The sequence below is a fragment of the Myripristis murdjan genome, chromosome 5, assembly GCF_902150065.1.
Source record: "Myripristis murdjan chromosome 5, fMyrMur1.1, whole genome shotgun sequence".
In the NCBI taxonomy this organism is placed as follows: domain Eukaryota; kingdom Metazoa; phylum Chordata; class Actinopteri; order Holocentriformes; family Holocentridae; genus Myripristis; species Myripristis murdjan.
In genome coordinates, this window is record NC_043984.1 from 3,169,805 (window position 1) to 3,197,550 (window position 27,746).

Sequence of the window (27,746 nt, forward strand, 5' to 3'; positions counted from 1 at the left end):
ATGCTCCAAGTGCACAAAATAATGGGAACACTCTCTTTGTCAGTAAAATACACAGGCAGATGAATCCAGGTGAAGGCTACATAATCTCTTTTTGCGTCAGCTGTTTAGTCGACTGCATGTCAGTCATGAATGAGAGACACGGAGACGTCGAGAGACAAGCTGGAGCGGGGTCTCTGAGCAAACTGAGAGGGATTTCCAGAGTGTGTCATTGCCTTTTACTTCACTAACTGCTTTTTTTTAATTACTTGCACAAAAAGAAAAAAAAACAGTGCTCACTGGAGTCAAGGGAAGAGTGTATTTTTGTGAAAAGAAAGGATTGTTAAGTATTCTTTGTTGTTCAGTCGTTCCGAAGCTCAAATGCTACTGGCTAGCCATTGTGAAGCTCACAGATTAATGCAGATTTGCTGAAACGTAGAGATGTCTTAGCAATAAAGGATGTATTCGTAGGCTATTGTATATATCAACGATATTAACACTTTATGAGTTCTTGCACATTAAAAAGCCTTGTTTTATGTCTTAAAGGTGCAGGAAACTAAAACGCGCAGTTTAAATGTGAATGGAAATGTTTAAATGTGTTTTATTGTCGTTATTGGGTTTAAAAAAAAAAAAAAAAAATGAGAATATTCTATTCCACAGTCAGTTGATTTCTCATGAGTCAGACTTAGACACATGAGAGTGGAACTACAAGTGTCCAAAGTCTACATTTTTAACAAGTGAGCTCCACAGCAATGCTCGCTTTAGCTCCAAGTCCAGCAGAACGTCGATTCTCCAAACTGCTCAGGAACGACGGTGTTTTGGAGAACTGACATTTCGGATAGTTGAAACATGCACGGTTTGGTGTGTTTTTTGGGGGGAAATTTTGTATTTAATTTAATATATGATTAATGGGGTTAATTGAATTTAATACATTATGATGTGAGCAAATAGCCTTAAAACCATGTGACAAATATGTAGTTGTGGTAGTAAAATCATAGTTGTCCACAAACACTTTGGGACAACAGCGGCATCAAAGAAATTATGTATTGTGGCTGCGGCACCAACAGACACACACACACACACACACACACACACACACAGGAGCAAACTGACCAATGAATAATAGACTCAAACAAACAGCCTTTAAAGCAGCACAAACATCAGGCCCTACATAACAAATATGTAAGCCTGCCAATAAAACAGCAGATGTTTGCAAGCACTTTGTGACAATATGGAGACACTTGCAGCATCAGTGCACACACATATACACACATACACACACACACACACACACACACTAACAAACTAAGCAATGAATAATAGACAGATTTACTGTGCAGCAATACTGTAACACCAGTAGAGTTAGATTGGTAGGCGACAGTATTGCAGGCTAGTGGACAGTGGTGTGCAGCCTGTAGTGGGAAGGGGAAAAAACAGAGGAAACAGCCATGTGGTCGACTGGTCATTCTGCATAATCAGGGTCCTACTGTACCCAGGTCCACACAATATTGCTCCTCTACAAAGGGAAGTGGAGTCCACACAGCCCTGCTGGAATGGATTACTGTAGAAAATGCAACCCCCAAACTCTGTTTTATCACAGTTGTTGACTTTTAGCAACCCTCCAACGTTGGAGGGTGATGAACATAGTGCTCATGAATAAAAAATGAGAAAATCCTTAAAGTTTTCTTAAGCCTTGAGACAATTGAACATGATTTGTGCAGCAGAGAGAGCAGCTGAATATTAGAATGATTTTCTGCACTGAGCATATGCAAACTCCTCGATATAAATGGATTTTTCCCTCAGCGATCAAGTGTTAAACATCTCTCTCCTCTATCTGTGTTCTTAATCTCTCTTAAAGTGCTTCATGAGCCATCTAATAATGGAATTGGTTTGTATTACAGAATTACTCTTGTGCGACTCTCCCACCTGAATACATTGAACATGTCTGATTTGATTCATGACTGCCAATATCATTACTATCACTTTTATATATCTCTCTCTCCAGTGCTCGCTGGATATGGGGCTTGTCAAGGGCAACTATTATGATGGCATTCTGTTGAAAGTGACCTGGCTGTGAACCGTCAGCATTATCTGTGGATTAATTACCCTGCTTTCACATCTTCCCTCTACCTGCTCTCCGCTGGATCTCTCTGCATCTCTTCCTCCCTCGTTCCCTCTCTCCCTCTTACCATGCGAATTTAAATGCATCCCTCTTGGATTCTCTCTCGCCACTTGCCATTGACAAGATCTCCAAAATGCCTGTGGCGGTGGATTGTTGAGTTCTGTACACAGCTGTTTGTGTGAGACTCATTTTGATATGCAATACAAAAAAACAATGTCTTTGGAGATTGTTTTTACATTTGAATTATTTTTTGCGCTCAAATCCTGTGCCAACTGCAATAAAGGCAGGAATGTGTTTAATCCGTCTGTCGCCATTTTCACCCCCTGATGGGAAATTCAAAAAGGTGGAGCCCTTGCCCATTGTTTTCACTGGGAGCAGAGCACAGAGCATGAACCCAACGCAGGAAGCCCTGCTCACCCCTGGCCTCCACACATGCGTTCGCTCATGCACGCATACATGTGTGCACATGAACATGTGCATGCATACATGGCTCGCACACATGGCACATACCCAGGTGAGCGCAATACTTACAAAAAGGCATGCATGGTATAGACAAAACATATGTAGCCATCTTGCATGCATTGTTCCATAGTTTGCCCAGTTTCTCTTCTTGCATACAAATGACGGAACTGCAGTCAGAAGCCGTGGTTTGCTTTGATTGTAATCTTTCCAGCATGTTAACTTAATCTGTTAAATTTATCTTTATCCTTGTGCGGCCTGCGGCAGTTGTTGCGGCACATGATGTCATGCGGAATGATAGGGAAGCATCAGCTAGGCCCTATCACTGCGAGGCTAAAACAGATGTTGTGTTTTCCTCTTGAGCAGGATGCAGCATAAATACTGTGTAACACCATCACTATCCCCCTATTTGAAGGTGAGAGCAGCAACAATGGTGGCGTTTCTCACCTTGTCACCACTCACTTTGCATTTCACACTACAATGCACGCTGCACCGAAACGTGCTGGCCCTCAGTATTTTGAGCATTTGGTCGATGTTTTCCCATCCAGTGGTGCTCTAACTCAGAACACGCTAAGTAGCTGGAGTGGTGTGTATCACTGTGTGAAAATCCCTGTGGTTAGTGGTTAGGGTCTCGTGTAGACCTTTTTTCAGTCTGGAGAACCTACTTTTTGCTGAAGAGAGTGTTCAGACAGGACGCCGGAGGACAAGAAAAGCACCAAGGGATGAACTCAGAATCATGATGCTCTTATTTATTAGATATTTCAAGCCCTCTGCGGGACAGTTAAGACTAAAGAATGCCAGTAAAAACATCCTACACCAGTCGAGAACTGCCAGATCCGTTCACCGCGGGGGAAACGGCATGTAGATGTGCCCATACCCTACAGATGTTGTAGATGATGTTGATATGCGGGTGTTTGAGGAAATTCACAGCATTTCCCTGAGAGATTACCAAGCGAAGCCTGTCTGTTGATGAGAAAAGATTGTATCTGTACCCTCCAGTCTCTCTCCCTCTCTCGCTCTCACTGTGTCTCTCTCCTCTCTCTCTCTTGGCACAGAGGAACACTGATGGATATCCAGCGTTACGTCTTCACTCAGCCATGCACACTTGCCCTCACATTTCCCTGCTGAGAGGTCAGCTCTGTCCGTGGCTGTTGGGAGGCTTCAGCTGGAGCTGCCTCTGCATCTTTTAGCCATTCAGCAGCTTTGCTGTTACTTTGCTGTTGCCTTGTTTGTACTGATGTGTTTTTCTCCCCTGACTTTACATAGTTTGCAGGGGGAAATAGAAATAATGCGAATGTATTTCATTTTTTGAGGAGAAAAGTAAGTCAAGCTCTTTATTAAGCCATAAATCTCAAGTTGCATATACAGTGTATAGTTTTTGGGCTTTAAACAAACTGCTCATTTATAGTGTGTCTGTATCTATTTCTCTACATTTGTATTTTGTAGCTTGTCCCACCCCTGTGATGAAAGCTATGATTTCCCACATTTGGCATCTGTGAAAATGATAGCTTGGAAGAATGGCGTCGCTGCTGCCTCGGGGAACAGATGACCTCGGAGGTTACCATCTGAGCATTCTTGTGCAGGCTATCAGGTCAAAGTCCTCTCATGAATGTCCCTGGAGAGACACATGAGCTAAATGGAGTGCAATGGAATTTCATAGAATGGACCGTATGACTGTCATTTTGAGCCTGCAGACTGGATTCACAGACATATAGAAAATTGTGCAATTTATTTCATGGTGTCTGTCAGATGTCTGTTTGCCCCAGTGGGAGTTTTCTTTGCCACTCAGAGATTTGTTTTCAAGCCAAACGGCCTATCTAATGGCGATGGCATCCTTGGTTGATTAACTTTATTAGATCTTTATCCAGTGGCCTCATCTTTGAGTTTATGGGATGCAGTCTGATCAGAAGGGGGCTGTGGAGATGATGAAGAGCACCACAGCTGCAGAGAGGGATAATGATTTCTTGGTAGGAGTAGTGAGAAAAGCAGTTTTGGAGGTTGCAGAGTGTTATGAAAATGTCAGCTGTGGACCTGCAGGACAGACGCCGCATGTGTGAAAAGCCCCCGGAACCGTCCAAAGAGATCCTGAAAGGCATATCTGTCACAAGTATGAACCCAAAACACACATGCACACCCGTTCCCCTTAATCACTCACTCTAACATGCACACAACCCCCCTTACACCGACACAAAGCACATACACAACAGCACTCCACTGTGTGTGTGTGTGTTTACCGTATGTGTTGCCACGCTGTCACTCGCACACTGTGCATGTCTTTGTTAGAGAAACGTGTTCATGAGTCACCGCCGTCTTTCGCCCGGGGCTGAGCATGCAGTCAGCTGAAGCAGCGGACGTATGCCTTCTTTTAGTCCCTCTAATATGCCGTAAATGCATCATTATCTGGGAACATGGATTCCGGTGCCTTTGTTGTTTAAAATGATACGGTGGATGTGCACGGCTTGAACTGTTTCATCCTTGCTGTCATATGCAGTCGTTGGATGTGCAATTCAGTGAGCTTCATTAGGTGTGGCTTTTGTTATTGCCAGCTAAGCAGTGTGTGGCAGCGTGGGCTCCCCCGGTTGAGCCTGTGATGTTATCCTTTGTGTCACACACATACCAGCGCTGCTCACAGGGAAGAGGTGAGCATGCAAGGAACTTGGCTGATTGAGGGCACAGTCCATAGGAATGCACAGGACACGGCTACTGTTGCCGTGAATGCTAAGCGCGCCTCACAAGAGAGCCTTTTGTCAGCATCAAGTCCCATTCAGAAGAGCGATGAATAGAGGAGAGTGAGCATGATCGCTTCTTCATTCCTCCCAAATCATCGACCGCTCCCGTCTCCACTTTTTTAACCTCTGCAGCACCAAAGCTGTCATTACATTCTGTTCACTGGGGCCCATTTATAAAAAAACAAAAATGTTTGACTTTATTCCATCAAACGTTCATGTCAAAAGATGCAATAAAAACAACGTTCAAATTCTATCTTTGGAATAAATGTCTCAGATAATGGCATCAGCTAGTTTTGTGAAAATTTGAGAAAATCGATGTAACCCAGTGACTTTGGCATCCAGATGAATGTTTTATGAATCACCACTTTGGCCCGGATTGGGTTTGTAGCTATAAAATTTGACCATGAAAATGTTATATAAATGTTGCTCCTTGTGAGGCAGAGTTTGCAAATAAAAACAGAAGAAGCATCCAGGGAACCATCCTCAGACTTCTGCTATGCATCATCAGATAATAACACTGACACTTCAGCAAACCTGGACCAAATAGCATTTTCATATATAGCATCGTGGCATTTCACAGTGCCAAGAAAAATAATCAAAGAAATGATACTAAATTGACTTTTAAATACTTGCCTTTTACTCTCTCTAATCTTTCTGGCACTAACGGTGTTGCCCTATATGTGGCACCAATCTGGCACTCCGCGCTGCTTAAAATAAGAGCCGAGTTATTTGCAAATGCCGTTCAACCCATGTCTGCTATCCCCGTGTCTCCCATAAAAACAAACCTAAGCCCAGGGCAGCCCCCCGTCTCCTGTCACACAAATGCACAGACAGACAGTAAAGGAGGAATCCCATCTCCCCCTCCCTCAAAACAGAACAGCCACCCAGTGCATCAGTAACCTGATTACCCCAGCTGTCAGTCTGAATAAGGCCAGGCTTTGGGATCCCACCATCCTCCGATCCTCACTACGGGACAGAGCCGGTCCTCCTCAAGAGTCTGGAAAGAACCTTAGACCAGGACAGTCGCAGAGACCCGGTGCAGAGACCAACGCTGGGGGTCAACACAGTCTGCAGGTAAGAGGAAGAGAAATGGATGAAGACTTTTCCAACACCATACGGATAGTTTTCTTGTTAAGTTGCAGTCAGCAAAGAGTGATGAGTTTGCAGAATCTGACTCTCCTTAGTACATTTAAGTATGCATGAGTGTGTCTGCACGCCTCTATGTTTGTGTGTGTGGTGTGAGTGCCTGTGCATGTGTCACATATGCGTGCACACATGCTTATTGTTTTGCCTCTTGATTCATCTCACGCTGGTTTCCTCTTTCAGTCAAATTTTCCATTGGGAATGCTTTTGTTCAGGCAGTTTCACACTCGAGATACACGGAAGGACAAGAAAAGTACCCGGTGAAAGGGACATGCAGATGGTAGAAAGTGAAAGACTATCGAAAAAAAGTAACAGCAGAGAAGGAAAAGGAGGGGTGGAGGGATTCTTTGGCAACAGGATACAACTAGTGGGTGGACCTTGACGATTGTGTCCGTGTACTGACACACACCAAGTCTCTCTCTTACGTGCTCCCTCTCTCCCCAAACAGGAGCACTTTGAATGAGTTGGACTCCATTTGAGCGCAGGCGGATTCCCTCGGTTCCGTTCGGGAGATAAAACCCATCACTCAGTGACTTACACCACCACCTTGGACTGGCTCTCCAAAGCATTCATCTAGGAGTTCAAGAGCTCTACGTAGACTGCTACAGCTGGATCCAAGATCGCTTTCTAGGCTGACTGGCATCCGATGCTTTCTAAGTCAGACAATTGAGGGAAACAGAGGACTCTTGGGTGTTCCGCCACTGCCTTCACGGCAGCTCCAAAACCATGACGGAGAGCACGCAGGATGCCACCAGGGTGATCCAGAGTCCACAGGGTGAAGTCAAGGAGTCAAATGAGGCTTCGGCCACATCTGCATTGACAGTGGTCAAAGCCAGACCTGCAGACCTGAAGCTGATTCGCAGCTTGTCCAAGTCAGACTCTGACTTATTGGCGTCACCGGTTGGAGAAGAGGAAGGAGGTCTGTCTGGCCGCAGTGGGTCTGTGACTAACTGCAGCACTGGGCAGCAACCCATGGAGCGCTCGCCTTCCTTCGCCTCTGAGTGGGATGAGGTAATATTTGTGCTCCGGGGTTGGGAAACAAGTGGGAGGGTATGAAGGACAGAGGGAGCGGCACCGCAAGTGTTAAGGAATTGGGCAGGCTTTCAAACAGAGTGTGCCGTGTCCTCAGCAGAGAGCGTGTTTGTGTGTGTGTGCGAGACAGGGAGAAAAAGAGATAGATAAAGAAGCTGACTGACTGAGGATTAGTCTGAAAAACAGAAAGAGATGGTGACAGGTGAAGCAACGCATTAGTACTGAGTGATTTAGAAAGGAAGAAAGGAAGGAACAGGGAGAGAGAGAGAGAGTGCAGACAGCGGTAGAAGAAGGAGCAGGCGTCCGGCAAAAGCAACTGTATAGACTAGTAACTTTTACCCAGGCTGTCGGCGCAGAGTGCCTGCAGGCGAGTGCTGAATGCATGAATGGCTTGATCACTTGCATTGACCTCCCTGTACCAGCCCTGGCATTCAAGACTAATTGGGCTTGTTCTGTCATTCCACATCCACTCAGTCCGAGTCTCAGAGGCCGACCCACGCTCCCACTCTCTCATCCTGCACTCCCCCGGCTCCCTTGCTCCATCTTGCACCATCTACATTCAGCCCACACCCCCCTCCCCTTCCCCCACTCTATTATTTGAACATGGCCGTCAATTCAACACAGTCTGAGGTATTGCCAAGCCACTGCATCAAATGTAATTTCACTCTGAAGCTTCCAAACCTGCTTATACTGTCTGATTTATGGAGACAAGTAAAGACGGATGACTGAGGAATTAGTATTTGATCTGCACAATAAATTGTTATGCCACCACGGTATCTTGCACACCATTTGGGGGATTTTTTCTTGATGTTTGCTCTCTATCATAATGATGAATTTCAATTTCGAGATCAGGTTTGGACTCACGTAGGCTAAGGAATGGCAAGTGCCACATAATACCATATGCATTTGTCAAAAAATGGTGTATTTCAGTTCATGTTCTCTTTATATATCATCTTAATCTTAAGGCTGCCGTTGCCATGTGCAACTTCAGCTTCAGTTCTGTGCAGCTCAGTTGTATTGGAGCTCTTCAGGAAAACCACTTGATAAAAATCCTACAATCGGGTTCCAGCATCAATTGGAATGTACAGAGTAAAAGTAAAAGTTTTGGTTTTCAATAAATTTTGAGGTATATGTTTATGTAATTTGAGGGTAATTCCAAAGAAATTTCAAATCTGTTACTTGCTTGGATCACCTACTTACCATGAAATTCCCAGCCCACTAAAATGAAGTGTAGCCAAAATATATCACACATAAACTGAAGGTTACACTAACTTGTTGCATTATCTTCAGTTAACTAGTTAACTAATGCTGATTGTTTCAAAACTATTAGGATGATGTTCCAGCAGGTAACACTGGCGTACCACTAACACCATTACTGAGCTAGCTGAGAACTTTTGGTGTTGATGTGTGCCGTATTTAATCCATTTTGGCAAATCCACGATGTGTACAATTCTGTGGCTCAAGCTGAATAACATTAGCTGAATCAGCTGGTGGCGTCATTGCCAGATTAATTTTAACATACAAGTCTGACTCTCTCTGACTCTCAAAACAGTGCAGGCAGAAGAATGTTATTGTCAGAGCATATCACTCCCTAAATGAATAAACTCTCGATATTTGTGGCAACTAAGCACGTAATGCACTCCGAGGTGTTCTGAAGTAGAGACTTGGTGGCCTTGGTGGATGCCACAACACAATGTGGAATGGCACCCTCCACTCTCCAGCTCTACCTTGTGAAAAGCTGTGAAAAGCCTCTTCAAATGTTATTTTTACACTGCTATCCATGTTGTAATACTATTTCTCCACTTAAAAACACCCTTAATGATACAGTGATCCTGCCAGCTTCCGGCAGCTTCGGACGTGCGTATGTCATGTGCACGTGGACAGGGCATGCATGCATTTCATGGCCATATACCTAATATGCTGTCACTACAGTATACTTTAGACAAGTTCAACTTTTATTTGGCTTTGTTTAGCACTTCTCTATGTCATCCTATTCTGTCCCATTCTGTTCCATCCCAGCCCAGCCCAGTCCCCCCACCCCCACGCTCTCTGACAGAATTGTTTACTCAGGCCATGTTGGGTGGGGTGTCCTGTTCTCAAGGGCATCCTGTTTTGCAGCTGCTGCTCCTGAATGCGTTTGCTTCCCTTCCAGATTTTAAGGCATTTGTTTGGGTTGGGTACGGGGCCTGTATGGGTGGGGGCAAAGACTGACTCTGGTATGTGTGCATTACAAAGATCACCCACCCCTGTGGACCACCAAACATGAGTGCTTGAAAGGAAGTGCTTTAGGTCAGATTCTGTATGTTAACATGTATGTCAATGCATGCATGTTAGAAAGAAGTACAGCATCTGGAACGACTTACAATGTGTAAGGGTTTCTGGGTTCAGCGTCTTGCTCAGGGGAACTTCAGTAGGATGTTGTTGGGAAAACAATGATCTTTGTATCTCTGGTATGACGTTTGCCAGCCACAGCTTGTACAGCCAACACGCTGATAATTCTTCACTTGATATTATGTGCCAGTCCATTTAATCTCCAGTTTTGTGGGACTTTTGTGCAGCAGAACCTGAAAATACCCACTGAAAATTTCAAAGGAACAATTATTCTTTTGTCTGGAGTCTTGCATACTTGCTGCCGTTTTCTTTATTTCACATTGTTTATGAATGAAAGTATTTGCTATTCTGTTTGAGCTGATTTGATGTGAAGGTTATAGAGAGGACACTGCCTGGTATCCACTGTTGTACTGAGTCTTAGGATCGTATTTTGCCTTAAACAAGTAGAAACATTTGACAAAAGGGTGAGATAGTTTTGAAGAACTCAGCTCAGCAGGGTCACACCCCCCATTTTCCTTTTGTGGCTGAGACCATTAGAGAGGAATGACACGCTCAGTGCAGGCACACAGTGGTGTAGTGACTATAGCTGTGTTTGGTGCTGAGTGGCTGTGCAGGGGGACGGGGATGTGGGAGGTCACAATTCACTGTTTCGTCTTCTGGGTTTTTTCAAAACATCTAATCTGGATCAGAATCATCTGGGCAATCAATCCCATTTTTTTCTGATTCAGCATCAAAATGATCTCCATGATTTTGACCTGTTTTTTCAAAACATTGTCAGATTGGAAAATGATGATCCAGATTCCACAGGATCTGGATTTCCAAATCTGGATTTGGAGAGCTCTCTGTGGCCACCTGATGGACGAAGAATAGATCATTTGGTAATGAAAGAGAAATCATTAATGATCTACTTTTGCTCAATCTGCAAAATTTGTAATTACAATTGATCTTTGGACACAATAGCAACAGGTGTGTTATTTTTCTTATGATTTGAGAAATAATGATTTACTAAAAACGTATCATTGCCAGTCCAGCAGCTCCATCAGGCCGCAGAATGGCAGGTAACTCTTAGGGGATGTGGTAAAGTGCAACATGCAGTAATTAAGAATAATACAATCAGAAAATTCTCTTTAGTTCAAATATGTTATGAAACTCTTGAGTCTGAAATCAGTCTCAGTGAGCTCAGGTTCATTACCCCTGTATTCCTCGAGGTTTAATCATTTCTGTCAAAGTGAGTGAAACCATTTTGTCAGTCCACTCTGAATCCACCCCTCTAGGTGGGACCAAAATAATCCTGATTTTTGGTATTAAACTTATCCAGATCCTTGCCTTGACTTTTGAAAAACCCAAATATAGTATTTCATCCTGATTGAAGGATGGGTTGGATTAAATAATCCAGATCCAAATCTTCAGGATCAGAAACTTCATAATCTGTTTTGAAAAACCCAGTTTTAGGAATTAATCCAATTGGATCACTATTATCCAGGAGGAGGTTTTCAAATACTGGATGGATCAATTTGGTGTGTATGTGTATGCATAAGTTGACCAATGGGCCAACCCCCTAAAAACTTCATGTACTTCTTGTCAAGCAACCTTTTGGGTATATGATTATGCCACTACTGTGTGCACTGTATTATACAGCATACAGTACATGATACAACACATATGATTAAGGGCCAGACTTCACTAACATCTGTTCAGTTCTCAAAAGGCAAAGGTTAACACAACCACATGTTACAGATGCTTGAATAACTTCATTCATTTATTTGTATGTGTGTACTCAGAATTTCCCAGTGGTATTGGTGGGGTGATTATGGATGCAAGCTTTTAAAGTCCATGTAATATGCAGTGTGTGCATATGTGTGACTGTGTGTGTGTGCGTGCGTGCATGTGCGCATCTGGGTGTGTGCATAAGCTACTTCGCTTCTTAATGGCTGTCAGTGTTTTACACAGCAGTAAATGGGGGCCCCTGGTGAAAATGCCCATGTGGAAAGGATTCATAAGAGATATGAAATTCTTCAATTTTAAATGGGAATTCTAAGTTATGCGTTATAATCTTGGGTTTATATTCACGTACTTAAAACATACATAACATTTTGAAATGGATATGGGGAGAACTAAATGTAAGATATGGCTCCTAATATAATCTATAAAATATCATTAAGAAAAGCTGTTAAATATCTTTGCAGTAGCCAAAGTGGCCACATCGAAAGAAAAGGAATTTCCAAAACTCTTTTTACTGTGGTAATTTCAGTTCGGGGGGAAAAAAGGAGCTATGTTCAAAGCACGTATGCGGTGGTTTATAATTCATATGGAGAGCTACAGCAGAGCGAACACATCCCAAGATGTGGTCTGACAGATGTGGCACATGAAAATGAGTGGTGGGGGGAGAAAGCATTCTGTATCACCTGCCACATGTGCCTGTGAAGCTTCTCGCCAGGCGGGAGACAGAGGAGACGCCACATACCATCCACGACCTCTGCCGCTCCACGTTGTCGTCCCGCACGTTTCCACACTGACAGCAGCCCCGACTCCTTCTCCTCTCTTTCAAAAGAGAGAGGGGAACATCCCAGCTGTCTCGTGAAACTGTTTTTTTTTTTTTTTGTTCTCAAACTGAAATTCTATTCTCTTTTATGTAAGTTTTATGACCCAAGGATTAGACCTTTTCTCACTCCGTGTGTACTTTGAAAAATGCGGGGTTGTCAGTTTGAAAATAGCAACACAAGGATTGAGACTGAAAGATGTGGAAGATGTGTGACCTTTTTAACCACTTGCATGTGTGTTTATTCAAGAAATAGCATAGGAACTATTTACATGTTTTACATAGATTCACATTTAAAAAAAAAAAAAAAAAAAAAGCAATTGAGTGCAAATTGAAGCCTTATTGCACCAAATGTAATCTGCTTTGCATCTTGGTTCCTGATTGACTGGATTTTTTTTTACTTTCTCCTGTCATTTTGGTTTTACTTTACTTTTGTCATTCGAGAGTTCAGCAGAGCTTCCCCATGATAAATAATTCTCATTTTTGGCCAGAATGTTACTTATGCCCCTTTAGCAGCAAAGCCTTATGCAACACCAACAGCAACAATAGGAATATTTTCGTAGCACTTATCTAAATGTGCTTTCCAGGGGGCCATGAAATCCAAAACTGTAAAAATCTTAAAAGAGGAAATTTTCAAAAAAAAAAAAAAAGGAAACACTAAGAAGAAAAGAGGTTTAAAATAAATCAATCCATAAAATACCAAAAATGAAATTATCAAGAAAAATAAACACAGTAGATAAAAAAAAAAAAATCCAAGGAGAAATGCAAGCTCTAAAAATAAACCAAATCAAAACCAATGAAAGATACTTTTTTCTTTCTCATTTTGTGAAAAGCTGACATTCAAGAGGTTTTTCTCCAGGCAGTGATGACATGTGGGGAGAGTGATGTCATGTGATTGAACACCTGATTAAACATGTCTCTGTTGAAGTTCTGCTGTCACCCTTTACTTCAATGTGAACCCGATGACAAAGTCTTTTTCCATTCAGGTGGGGAAAAAAATCACTTTAGGAGATCAGACTTATTATAATGTGACATCAACTCCCCCAGCTCTGGCATGTTGTCTGTCGAGGAGTTTTTAAGAGTTTAAACTAATTACACAAGCATGTCTTACAATACAACTGGCACCACATCCAAATAAAAATCTGTAACAACAAAAATCGTACTCACAGGAAAGCATTACTTTACTGTTCCCCCCTTTACATAATGTGGACCACCATGACTTTACTGTGATCATCCTCGATACTTTTATTTGTGTGTGCAGTTTCAGAGTCACTAACCGAATGAAAATCAGATGAAATCATAAGCATTGTTTGGTAGAATTATCATCAAAGCATCATGAAAGCCTGCTATAGTACAGAGCTGCTAGCCCATCTGTCTTTATTGACAACAGTACTGAGGCGGTAATCCTGTTACCAGAACGGTCCCAGTGAGGCAGGCAGGCCCTTTTGTTAGTTTATTATATCCAGCCACCATCCCCATTATCTGCTGTCTTGGGTTTAGTGGCACCATTCATCTGCTGGACCGACTGGTTCAGTGAACAACATGGCACTCTATACCTCTAAAGCACAGTGTTTAAGAGTAATTTATGGTGTGTCTACTTTATTAGATAGCATATAGTGGAAAGCAACATAGAAAAAGGTGAGGTGATGAAACTAAGATCACAAACAATTTTAAAAACACATGAATATGCACCTCAGTGTCATGCTGTTCACCGTGCCAGGTACCTTAGGTCAGTGATTCTCAACCTTTCAGTGTCCAGGATCTCCAAATTGATCCACTTCAGGCCATGGACCTGTATTTGATAAGATGTCTCACTGATCCCCATCTGATCTCATTTAGTTATTCCAAAACTGTTGATATAAGAGATTGGCAGATCGACAATAGAGTGTGAAACCTAGGCATTCCTTTAATATTATGAAATAATAGTGAGATTAAAATATTCTCCATTTTTCTTGGGAACCCCTGGACCCCCCTCAAGGGGTTCCCAAGACCTCAGGCTGAGATCCACTGCTGTAGGTGGCACACATTGATCTAAGTGATTAATCTGTTAAATAGTTATGTGCAGCAAAAGCTTTCAGCTGACAGTGATTAATTACAATATATATTGGTGGCGTATAGGGTTAAGTCATTTGCTTTTGTTGATGAGGTCTGCTTAAATTGATTATCCTAATAGCAGTCCTGTATAATTAGTCTACCAGTCTAAAACACAATGACACCCTCGGTTTTATCTGGTCTTTGCCCCCTTTCCCATTTTTGAAAGATGCACCCGCGCACCATCACAGTCGATGCAGTGGGAGGGGGCAGGAGGAGCAGGGAGCTTGTTAGTGGATACTGGAGGAGTGATGATAGCTCCTGCCTTTTTTTTTTTAACAAGTACACAGTGATGTCAAAGATCTCAGCAGAAGATCCGAACCGCTGGAGGAAGCAACAAACTGTGATTTTCTGCAAAAAATGCATGAACAACAGCCACGTTGCAAAAATCTCCATTTTATCAAGTCATTTAGCCTTACATTCAATTCTATCTTATTTTCTTCAAACGAGTTAAAGAAAAAAAATCTGCCCGTGGGATGAGATAATCCCACTGGCAGTGTTTCCAGTTAGTCGACTTGCATCCAGAATTTTCTTGAATCAAGTGTAATTTTTTGATCCTAGTGGGCTTATCTGCATAATTCTGCCTTGTTTGAACATATTTATACTTGTTTACAGAAAACAATCCTGAAACAAGTAAAACTGCACTGGAAACAAGTGGGATTATCTCATCCCACTGGCAGATTTTTTTTTACCTTTTCGAAGTAAAGCAAGATTTAACACAGAATATGAGGAAAACTGACTTCTCATCTCACTGTGGCACACCTATATATATGTTGATTTTCACCTTAAATAACTGGTGGTAGGATGTGATTTGTTTTAGGATGTCATGCTGTTTTGACCCGTTACCATAGCTGTTTGGAGGTTGCCTAGTAGCTCAGGGGTTAACATACCAACCCATCATAGTGCCAAATGCAGATCAGTGATGAGCTTTTGGGATGTAAGTCAAAGTACGCCCAAGCATTAGTGGGGCCTGTCTCGTCTCGGGCCCCTCGGTGGGAAGTACAGCCATGCCGTATTACATGAAGAGTGAGCAGAGATTGAGGAGCAGACCAACATTATTAACATGTATATCACTTCTGAATGCAGTGCTATCACTCAGAGATGAGCGCCATCGATTTAATGATACAGTCCACTCTGAGCCCTGTGTGTCTCGTAACTGCACTATCAATTACATCTCAGTGTGATTAGATCTTTATAGCTGATTATTTCCATCCCACTCCCTGTCATTCACTGGAAAATAACCAAGCACACTCTATGTTGAATATATTCCCAGTGAGAACTGCTTGCAGCAAAGGGGAACTGGACTTTTCCCTTTCGATTCATGTACAGTGATGACAGGACAATATATGGCTATGAAGGCATATATTATAGCTCCCCTATCGTTATACAAGTAAAACCAGGTTGAGATATTACACACCTGCATTATATTTATTTCTACCCCCTTTCATATAATTCATGTCTCATATTTCAGGGCTTAAAAACTGCTCTTTAACTTAATCTTAACCTTATCCTCTTCATCTGTATCTCTCCTTTTTGCCTGAAGTGGATTTAGTTGCTGAACGTAAATGTGGCTCACCTGGTCAGTCTAGTCTCACCTGATCAGTCTAATTCATGAAAGGAGCAGTTTTTCTGAATACTTTCTGAATAAAATGCCACAAGTAAAAATAAAAGTTATAGATGAAAATACAGTAATCTGGTCACAACTGCCCGTTTGTAAGTAACAAATATGTTCAACTCTCACCCCATGCCAAAACATCTGGCCACCGCCGTGCAACGGATGAGATTTGTGTGTGGTATTATGACATATTTCAGCACTTTGACCATAATGAGGCAGATTTCCTAAAAAAGGCAGCTTTTGGAGACAAGTTGTAATAAAGGTGCACTTAAGCTTAGATGTAATCCAGTCCCGGTAAGTGTGTGATATAGAATGTAACTGGGTTAATTCAAAGTGGAATATGTGAGGTCTGTATTGCTGGAGGCATATGCCATGCATCCCACGTGCCTGACTTCCAAATGAATCAAGGCTTTTCCACAGTGTTGATGCCACTAGCGAAGTGCATAGGGCTTTTTCAAACACTAAATATTACATCAAATAACCCTGACTGTGTCTCTGGTGTCACTATTGAAAGCGGATTCAGCTTTTCTGACTCCCAGAGTCAGATGATTTGCAGATTTCATCACTGATTTTGAATGGAACGCTGCGCCCAGAATGTCAATGAAATGATACCAAACGATACCTTTTTTCTATTATATTCTAAAAATACTGAATGTAATGACATGTATAATCTGCTGTCGTTACTATGGCTGCACTGTACATTTGCACTCCTGTTGTGCTTGAAGCACGTGTCAGCATATGGTGTGACACTCTCTAGTTAAATGAGTGTACCTTTACCCAGCAATACAAGTGATTATCCAAATCTGATTCTTATACAGATGATCAGTCGACCACTGTGTGCTTCAGTCATCTTGATCCTTGATCACTGATGCTGCATCAATGTAAAATCAATTTTGATTTCTTTGGGGGAAAATCTCAAGTTCAAGTGAAAACAGATGTTATTTGCATTTGATTCTTACCTTCTGCTAAAGGGAGCAGAGAAGTGACAGAGCTGGACAGGATCACATCTCACAATGTAAGAATCTCATAGCCTATTAGTATTAATTTAAAAAAAAAATGCTCCTTGTGATGTTTTGAAATCTGCTAAGAGTCATTGTGACTGCTGAAACCTCACCTGATTGGCAGGATCTTAGCAATTTTTGTTGAGTTTAGTGTAATGGTGAACTCATATCAGTATTTATCAGGGGTGAAGAATTATATATATATATATATATATATACAGTACAGGCCAAAAGTTTGGACACACCTTCTCATTCAATGCGTTTTCTTTATTTTCATGACTATTTACATTGTAGATTCAAACTGAAGGAATCAAAACTATGAATGAACACATGTGGAGTTATGTACTTAAAAAAAGGTGAAATACCTGAAAACATGTTTTATATTCTAGTTTCTTCAAAATAGCCACCCTTTGCTCTGATTACTGCTTTGCACACTCTTGGCATTCTCTCGATGAGCTTCAAGAGGTAGTCACCTGAAATGGTTTTCACTTCACAGGTGTGCCTTATCAGGGTTAATTAGTGGAATTTCTTGATTTATCAATGGGGTTGGGACCATCAGTTGTGTTGTGCAGAAGTCAGGTTACTACACAGCCGACAGCCCTATTGGACAACTGTTAAAATTCATATTATGGCAAGAACCAATCAGCTAACTAAAGAAAAACGAGTGGCCATCATTACTTTAAGAAATGAAGGTCAGTCAGTCTGGAAAATTGCAAAAACTTTAAATGTGTCCCCAAGTGGAGTCGCAAAAACCATCAAGCGCTACAACGAAACTGGCACACATGAGGACCGACCCAGGAAAGGAAGACCAAGAGTCACCTCTGCTTCTGAGGACAAGTTCATCCGAGTCACCAGCCTCAGAAATCGCAAGTTAACAGCAGCTCAGATCAGAGACCAGATAAATGCCACACAGAGTTCTAGCAGCAGACCCATCTCTAGAACAACTGTTAAGAGGAGACTGCGCCAATCAGGCCTTCATGGTCAAATAGCTGCTAGGAAACCACTGCTAAGGAGAGGCAACAAGCAGAAGAGATTTGTTTGGGCCAAGAAACACAAGGAATGGACATTAGACCAGTGGAAATCTGTGCTTTGGTCTGATGAGTCCAAATTTGAGATCTTTGGTTCCAACCGCCGTGTCTTTGTGAGACGCAGAAAAGGTGAACGGATGGATTCCACATGCCTGGTTCCCACTGTGAAGCATGGAGGAGGAGGTGTGATGGTGTGGGGGTGTTTTGCTGGTGACACTGTTGGGGATTTATTCAAAATTGAAGGCACACTGAACCAGCATGGCTACCACAGCATCCTGCAGCGACATGCCATCCCATCCGGTTTGCGTTTAGTTGGACCATCATTTATTTTTCAACAGGACAATGAGCCCAAACACACCTCCAGGCTGTGTAAGGGCTATTTGACCAAGAAGGAGAGTGATGGAGTGCTGCGGCAGATGACCTGGCCTCCACAGTCACCGGACCTGAACCCAATCCAAATGGTTTGGGGTGAGCTGGACCGCAGAGTGAAGGCAAAGGGGCCAACAAGTGCTAAACACCTCTGGGAACTCCTTCAAGACTGTTGGAAAACCATTTCAGGTGACTACCTCTTGAAGCTCATCGAGAGAATGCCAAGAGTGTGCAAAGCAGTAATCAGAGCAAAGGGTGGCTATTTTGAAGAAACTAGAATATAAAACATGTTTTCACTTATTTCACCTTTTTTTGTTAAGTACATAACTCCACATGTGTTCATTCATAGTTTTGATTCCTTCAGTTAGAATCTACAATGTAAATAGTCATGAAAATAAAGAAAACACATTGAATGAGAAGGTGTGTCCAAACTTTTGGCCTGTACTGTATGTATATATATATATATATATATATATATATATATATCAAATAATACATTGTATCTATGGCAACAAAACCACATTGTTGAAAACTAAGCCAGAAGCAATAACCCACAGAAAAGCACAAAAGTAAATAATCCCAATACCAAATGTATTTTGGCTCTGCTGGAAAGTCAGCCCTCCAAGCTCTCAAACAATCCTTCAGTGAGTTGATTTCTCTAATCTACAGCACACAGCACCGTGCTCACTTAACCTTGCACTAAAGTGTTGCCTCATTCTGATTAGCCTACCACAGGTCTGAAAGGGCAATCAAACATCCGCTAAGCAACAGTCCACAACAGCTCTCATGCACTTGAGGGCTGCTTTGTGCAGTCTGGACTAGGCTACGGGACTTTCCAGGGGGCTCAATAGTTCAGAGTTTCAAAAGCCTCTAGATTGTAATTCACCTTTTCACCCCGCTGTGTTTTTGCTGAGTGGTGCGGTGGTCATTGAATTGCTGTCCACGTTGGACTGTTGCTCGTAATCCATCATTGCAAAGCAGCCCGCCTCCTTCCCCGCAGTACTCCCAGCTCCAGCGTCCTAACTCTTCGCCTGGTTCCTACCACTTTCTCACTGTTCCTGTGGTGTAATTGGTTTGGGATAGCGCTGTTTTATGACTAAGACCAGACTGATGAAGGCTGGATGGGAATGTAATGAATGTTTTGCATTATTGGAAAATGTCAGCCAAAGGCGATGACAAATCATCCCCCCCAGTTGTTCAACACTCTTCAACATATTTTTGCCGCTGTGTTTTGTGAACTGGTGCTCATGACGAGTTGTTGACATTTAGATCATTTGCATAGTTAACATTTCTCCTCAATGTTGCAATGTTTGCTCTCTCTAACAGATTGAGAAGATTATGAACCTGATTGGAGCAGGCATTGAAACGTCCAATAACAAACAGCCCACACCAAGCACAGGTAATGACTCACTGTCTGCTTCACTGTATGTCCACAACAGACACATATTCATGCAGCACAGACACATTTTCTTGGAGATGTGATAATGCAGAGTGTAATTTATTGGTAAGTTAATGCAAAATGACAACTGAGTCTGGGGAATTTAGTGGGTCGTAATCATTAACCATTTATAAAGTTCTTAATTGCCTTGGTGCTGCATTAATGATATGCCCATAAAGCTTATAGGACAGGAAATGTATGCAGTATGTGAAAATAATGGTAGTGGCACCCAAACTATTTCCTTCCTGTGACTGATTACATTTGCGTACAAGCTAATAGAGAGAGAGAGCTCTTGCAGCGCCCTGCTATTTAATATTCAAACACTTCAGAAATGGATGGAGGGTTGTTTTGTTCTCTTTAAAAGTCACAGTGATTCAAGTTGTCATTTGTTTGGCGTATCGCCGCTGTTCGTTGTTCCACTTTGTGAGAAATCTAATTCAAATTTCACCTCGCTGTCATTTTTTTTTTTTCTTTTCTCAAGAGTTATATCTCAATAGGGCTTGCACTGATGCTGTGCTTCATTGAGTGTCCTTCAGGCTGTGCAGTGGGAGAAGCCAGCTGGCATCGACTCCGTTTGTTTAGATTACACTCCTGACTTGACATACTGTAAACCTACCTCCGCTACTCACATTAGATACTCTGCCATAAGGTGATTTCATCACACACTATTGTGTAACAGCCTTTGCCTCTCCGGGTCTGCCGAGGACTGCCTGTTTGAAGTCTCACCCGACTATATTTAGCCAAAGTTTTTCATTAGTTATATATGTTTCACGCACTAATGATCTGCTGACCACAGCGAGGTGTAATTCCACCCAAGCCGAAAGACAAAGAGCACAGAGAGTCAAACGTCTGGTTTTTTGTGCAGGAGACAAAGTGAGGGGGTGAAAAACAGAAAAATAAAATGGCACAGGAACAAGGATCATTACTCCTGCACCATTTAAACCTACAGGTCAATGTGGGATTTATATTACCTCATACATCACAGCTCTCTCAGGTCAGTGCATAGACCGAGATGCAATTAGTATGGCCATACACTGAATGGACAAAATGTGAGTAGTGTATAGACCTATAAAACCAAGATGATTACACACTGAGTATACAAGATATTAAGGACACTTTCTGGACCAACCAAGTGAAAGCTATGATCCCTTATCGATTTCATCTATGAAATGCATTTAGATTATGAAGGAGAGATTTAGCAGGCAGGTTTATAAGCACTGAGAAAAGATTGTGGTGGCAAATTAATTATCTTGCTAATGCTTTATAGGGTGTAAACACCTAAATCCAGGGTGATAGCTCTTTAACCTTGATATAATTCAAACAACAAAAAATAAATCCTGATAATTAAAAAAAAAATGAAAAAGGAGATGCACAGGTACATGTTAGGAAGGGGATCCTAAAACTCTGCACCCTGACCATAATGTATCGTCTGCAGGATCGGTTGCCATGGCAGTGTTAATTCACAGTCTTAATTCTAACTTGGCTTAAAGCACACCCAAGCACTGTTAAATTAATTGTTATCTTAACAATTAAGACCCGGGGTTGTTCCGTGTTACGTAACAGGAAGTATGTTGTTTGTTTTTTTGTGTACCCTCCCCCCCGTATAGGTGTGTGCTATTTATAGGCCTTGTTTGAAGAACGGCATGCTGAAACTGTCCCAGATTCAGCTGAGTCATGCAGTTGCTGCTCCGATTTTATTCAGAGATTGTGCACAAGTAGCTCTGGAGGTTGAGAGGATGCTTCTGTTGCTGTTTTGGTGTGTGTCGCTCAGCGCAGGGCGTCACATTTCTTTACTCACCGTGTAATGAAAGAGAACAAACAGGTACCTCTCAGAGCCATCATCACGAGAGGGGAAGAGAAAGAGAGAAGGAGGGATTACACAAGGATGGAGACCCAAATTGTCACTCTTCATCCCACCTTTATCTTTCTATTGTGACAGAAGCAGAAGAAGCCTCATCCTCTGTCCCTCCCTTCCCTTATTTTCCTCCCATCCAAGGGATTCCTCTTTCACTGCCCCTCTTTTGAACTCTTATATCATTTCCTTGAGATGGCCTAGAGCCAAGGACTGCCAATTAATCTTCAGGTCGCAGATTTCTCAACATCAGATTGCCGTGGCGTGTCGCCATGAAAAAAAAACAACCCTGCAATCCTGTGCCATTTTTGCACGCTCAAGGATGAGGCTGTTTGTGCTGGGTTGCCCGTGAAGAGCGCCTCGATTGTGTGCTAAGAGAGCACTGAGCAAATGAGCTTAAAAAGAGAGAGGGGAGTGGAGAGAAAGCTCAGCTAACAGCACACAGGAGGCATCAGCTCGGTTTGTGTACAGGCACACTCTGACGTTCAAAGAGAAAGAGTCCGTCTTCAGTTTCCCTGAATTAATTCAGCTTTGCGGCTCATTTTCTCCGGCGCTCGGGTTGTGTTGACAAGGAGCTAGTGCCTCTCTCCCGCTCTGATAAAGAGGCATGACTTTATCAAGGCACAACCTCCACCGCTCTTGGTAAATAGGTCTTTCTGGCTGCTCCCCAAAGCCGAGTCTAGACCCAGCCGTGTTCAAACGGTGGAGAAACCTGCTCGGATAAACCGGATGCCTCGGCCTGTTTAACAGGGGATAAGACAGTGACCCACTTCCCCCCCATAGAGGAGCACTGGATACTCCATCAGTCGGTAATTAGGTCCCCCTACCGTGGGAGGCATAGCTGTCCCAAATGAACGGCGGTAATTGGACGGGGATGGCTGGTATTTTTGACAGTCTTTGTTTGAATGATGTAGTGTAGGAGCTGACTTTGGTATAAGGCTCAGGAGGAATGAGTAAAGAAGGAGGAGTTGGGGGATCTCGTAGTGAATCATAATTAGCCCACTTCAATCCTTCTTACTTTCCATTACCATCTTATCTCCCCCATATGTTTCATCGCCTCTTTCCGCTATTAGTCTTTTTCCGTCTCTTATCTGTCTCCTGCTCATTCTATCTCTCTCTCTCTCTCTCTCTCTCCCTCTCTCTCATTCCATCACTCCTCTCAGTCAGAGCAAATCTGACAGCAGCTACTGTTCCTGATAACAAATGATGGGCACTGGTCCTTGTGGATGACTGACGGGTCACGGAGATCCGACCTGGCCTTTTACCTGATCGTTAAAACAGAGCGGCTGGGTTACAGGCAGCCAATTATGGAGGAGGTTCAATCAATAGCTCTTCACTTTGCCTCCCTCTGTTGGCATCGCGTCTCCTTGCCCTGAATGACTAGCTCACTGACTGGCTGGCTCGGCTGGCTGGCTGGCTGGCTGGCTACCCGTCTGGGAATATGCAAGGCGATTGCAAGCAGCCTGAAAGCCTGCATAATTACGCTATGCCTGCAGCTGTACCCAGATAACAGCAGTGATGGACGCAGTGAGCAGCCCTGTATAGGTGGGTGCTTTAAGTCAATACCGCTTCCTGTGTAGGCTGGGGTAAAACACTCATGCTGTCAAACGCTGCTGTGTCTTGTTACTCAAAATCCCGCTGGATTGTGATATAATCTCACTTGTTTATCCAGGTTTTATCCTGTAAACAGCAGGCAGTGAGCGTTGTATTTTAAAAATGGTTGATGTGACATGAGCATTTGGAGTTAATGAAATTTGCCTCTTTTCTGTCATGGTGTAGGACCGTGTGAGACAGAAACGAAATGGGACTTCACAACTGTGGTTTTGCATTGAAGTGTGTGTGTGTTTGTGTGTGTGTGTGTGCGGACGTGTCTCTTCTCTTTTCCTCTCTTCTCCTCTCATCTTTCCCATTCTTTCCCTCTCTCTTGTTTGAGTTCTGCTGAGTTGAATCAATGCTGCCCCCCCTCGTTCTATCATCAAAGTGAGATGTAAATGAATTAAAGCCATCTGCTAATAAGCAGAGGCTTGAAGAAAAAAAAAAAAAAGCTCTTTGTTTTAATAACTCATGGTTGAGCCTGAAAACATCAGTGGTTCTACAGAAGAGGGGGGTCAGGACTCCATCATTCCTTCACATTCTAGTCATTCCTAGCAGAAAAGACTGTGATTTGGGGCTCCCAGTGCTTGTTCCTTGCCTCTGATGGTGGTGTCCTTTCCGCACTGGCAAGATCAGAGTGCCTCTGTGCAATTCTAATCAGTGCAGTGGGGAGAGAGAGAGAGAGAGATGGGGTAATGGTGGAGAGACAGACAGAAGAGTGTGTGCGTGCATTTGTGTATGTGTGTGTGTGTGTGTGTCTGAGAGAGAGATGGGGTAATGGGGTAAGGGTAGGGAGACAGACAGAGAAGTGTGTGTGTGTGTGTGTGTGTGTGTGTGAGTGAGAGAGAGAGAGAGAGAGAGAGAGAGAGAGAGAGAGAGAGAGGCAGGGAGTTCGAGAGAATGAGAGAGCAAGTCAGCAAGGGAGGGGGGAGAGAGAAAGAGAGAGAGAAAGAGAGAGAGAGAGAGAGGCAGAGGGAGGGGAATTGATATAGTGGGAGAGTGAGGGAGAGGGAGAGCTGGTTACGTGGAGCAGCACCCCACTCCATCAGGCAGCATACGGCAGCCCTGCAGTGCGATCGCATGGTGTGGGAATGGGGCTATGAGATCGAGAGCGAGAGAAAGCAAGCAAGAGGCAGCAGAGAGCGAGAGGGGGGGCTTCAAAAGAAGAGCTTGGGGGATTTGCTCTGATGAGAAGGGGGTGGATGATCATTGACTCCGGCGCCTGTTGTGGATGTGGGAAGGACGTGGCAGCGGCGGCTGAGGCTGAGGCACATCTGCGGCGGTCTCCTGTGTAAGAACTGGCCAGCCGGCGTCAGGACGTTCTGCCCTGTGAACAGTGAGGGGAAGCGGTGCGCAGACAGACGGCGTCTCTCAGACAGGCAGGGCATGCAGCAAACCTCTGCCCTGAGCACAGGGGCTTGCGGTGCTAACTGTACCCAGAGAGGAGAGGAGCCAGGTGGGCCGGGTGGGGGGGCGCAGGAGAGGAGAGAGGAGAGGAGGAGGTGGCAGCGACTGCCTCGGGAGAGAGCCAGCTTAACCTGCACTGTGGTCCTGCAGTGATCCCAGCCTCAGAGTCAAGAGGCTCACCTGCTGTCCGCTGGATCTGAGCCTGGATTTACCGCTTTGAGAAATGAAAAGAACGTTCTCTGGCTGAGCCGAGCCGCCAGCCAGCAGCCCTGCTGGAGAGTGTGAATGCTGGCCAGCGCAGGGAGCACTGTTCACACCAAGGACACCGAGCCTCTTTCCACTGGCAGACAGCTTACCTGGAGCTTTATCAAGGAATCTATAATTGGATTTCATTGTGAATTGAGGAGTTTGGAATCGGCGCACTCTGGAAATCCTAAGCCAATGGTTCTTTTTCTGATGTAGGATTTACAATATGTCTACCTGACCGTGCTCCTTGTGGCTCTGGAGTAAGGACGTGGGGGAAAAAAATGGTTTAAAAACAAATGTGTATTCTGTGATCAAAAATAACATGAGTACCTCAACAGTACTTTAGAATGCTGCTACCTTCATTGTATGAGCCGTGTCCTAGCTCTCAAAGAGGTTGACCAATGAAGCCATGGGACTCAGCCAGAGCTTTACAAGTATGTGGTGAAAACCCTGACAAATGTATTTTTGTGGAGCTGAATATTATAACAAGAGTAATTTGTGATTAGGAAAAAAAAAATAGATGGGGAATGGTTTACCCTGAGTAGCTAATGTGGGAGTTAGGGAAATGTGAAATGTAGTCATAATTAATCTCCATTTTGCCTGGTCCTGAAAGTTATCTTTTCTCTTGACTTGTAGCGTTGAGTGTTGTCATATTTTTTGGACTAGCTAGACACTTGCTTTTGCACTTGCTCATCTGCTCACTAAAGGAATGTTTAGTGAACCCTGTTTGTTGGAAGATGCCATAGTGGCTCAGTCCAACATAACTAACGCTACCAAGCTTCAGATGGGCTTCCTTCCCTGCACTACCTCCACCCTCGCCTGACACTGTCAGTCAGTCACACTAACAACAGTGGGTGTATATTAGCCTAGTCAGTCTCCTGCAGGGCTTTGAGCTGGGCCTGCAGCACTTCCTACCCTCCTCCCGTGTTTGAGTTAGCCGGGCCCCCGCCTGTGCAGTGGGAGCCCCTCACCCCCCGGCCTGGACCCTGTCTCCCCCCCACCCCGCCTGGTGCTGCTGCACTCGGCTCTGCCTCTGCTGGCCGAGGATGATGTGGCAATGCCATGTGTCGTCCTCGGAGTGCCGCTGCTACCGGCTGAACGGCTTCTCCCTGCTGAAGCGCTTCCCTCTCTCGGCAGATGGGGCCTGCGGTAAAGCCCTGGACCAGCCGGTCGGAGAGTGGCTGGAGCACGTGGGGCTGCCGCAGTACGAGAGCAAGTTCCTGCTCAACGGCTTTGACGACCTGCGATTCATGGTGAGTGTCCTGCAACGCATCATCTCCGGGGTCTGATCCAGTTTGCATCACTCTCTCTCTCTCTCTCTCTCACTCACCCTGGCCCACTCAACCTTGCTCTTGACTCTCATGGCTTTGCTATTCCACCTCCCTCCACTTTCCCCCCCCCTCTCCCCTTCACCTCTGTGCAACGCATGACCCTGCAAAGATTTATGGCCCTGCAGTGAATCCTTTTAAAGTGTATGGGCTGTCACCAATGGTAAGACAAATGACAACCAAAACCTATTAACTTTTTCCCCCAGCATTCCCAATCATGCCATCTCATTTACTGTACGATTCCACAGTCACCTCCTCCCCCTTATGAGCGTATGCTCTGATTTACGGCCTCTGGACTGTGTACAGTAGATGTCCCGAGCCTCACTCACTCTAAAAACCTGTAATTTGCTCTAAATACACTTTGCATGCTTGAGTGCCCATGAGATGACTGCACAATGTATGATAACTGTTATAGCACGCAGTAACACAATTTAATTGCTGCTTAAGACATAATTTAGCTTGCTCAGTAGCACCCAATCAAATCATTTATTTGGACAAGTAAAATGTGGACTACTGATTTTTAGATTTTGATAATCCAAGTTGCATGAGGACATTTAGTTTGGTTGAGTTATTGCTCTATCAGTTAGTAAATTATACAAAGCGTTGTACTGTAGTTTGCTGTCCACTGTGATGGCGATGGGTGACAAGAACATGATCAGACAGATTCATGTTTCTGGAAAGCATTGACACATTTTGCATGAACGTGTTGCATTTTTTAAAAGTCTCTGTCAGATTATGTATTGATGAATTCATTTAGCTGCGGCTCGAAGGATGTCTTGAGTCCGACTAAAAGCGGTATCATGTTCCCGTTAAGAACATCGCGAGGACACTTGATATTGCATTAGGCCATGATTGTAGAAAACACCATTACGATTTCAATCCCCAGTCGTGTTCGTCTGAAAAACGTGGTTGTACACTGTGAATAACTAGGCCCAAAGGGTAAACACGGTCATATCTCAGACCGCGGATCAGCGTTAGTACTATGGGCTGTATGTTACATAAGTTTGTCACAGCTGAGCTCTGAGTATAAGCCCAGAGAACTCGGAGTGCTTGTATTTACAATAGTTTCCGGTTGAGGAGTCCTGCTATTTGATCAGTTTTTTTTCTTTTAGCACTGCACCAGATCAAGGGAGTCCTGATCAAGAATATGAGAACACCATTTCAACTCCAAAGTGCCCATCAAACACAACCATAAGACCTGGATTTGTATTTGTACATGGGGCGTCCTCGAGCCTGCAGTAGTATATGCTATTCAGACAGTAGTTTACAGAAAAGGCAAAGTGTGCAATTAGGATGTAAGTTTCCATGGTGATCAAGACATCCAGGACATAATGTGATCAGGCCCATGGGCCATTAGGCATTCTGATGTTCATTTTCATCCCATGACTAATGTGTCTGCTGGACTTGATGCATCAAGGAGATAAATCATTAGCTTCACAGGACAAAT

At 43.6% G+C, this 27,746-nt stretch overlaps 1 protein-coding gene across 3 annotated transcripts in view; it reads left to right on the forward strand.

Moving 5' to 3' along the window:
• The first annotated feature begins 6,876 nt into the window (after positions 1-6,876).
• The window catches only part of anks1ab (ankyrin repeat and sterile alpha motif domain containing 1Ab), a 45,301-nt gene continuing 24,431 nt past the window's right edge, over positions 6,877-27,746 (forward strand). For all 3 annotated transcript variants that reach the window (XM_030051720.1, XM_030051721.1, XM_030051722.1), the window contains exons 1-3: positions 6,877-7,440; positions 19,762-19,834; positions 26,109-26,224. In XM_030051720.1, the coding sequence (XP_029907580.1) occupies positions 7,156-7,440; positions 19,762-19,834; positions 26,109-26,224 (474 nt within the window). In that variant the 5' untranslated portion in view covers positions 6,877-7,155. The remainder of the gene's footprint in view (positions 7,441-19,761; positions 19,835-26,108; positions 26,225-27,746) is intronic.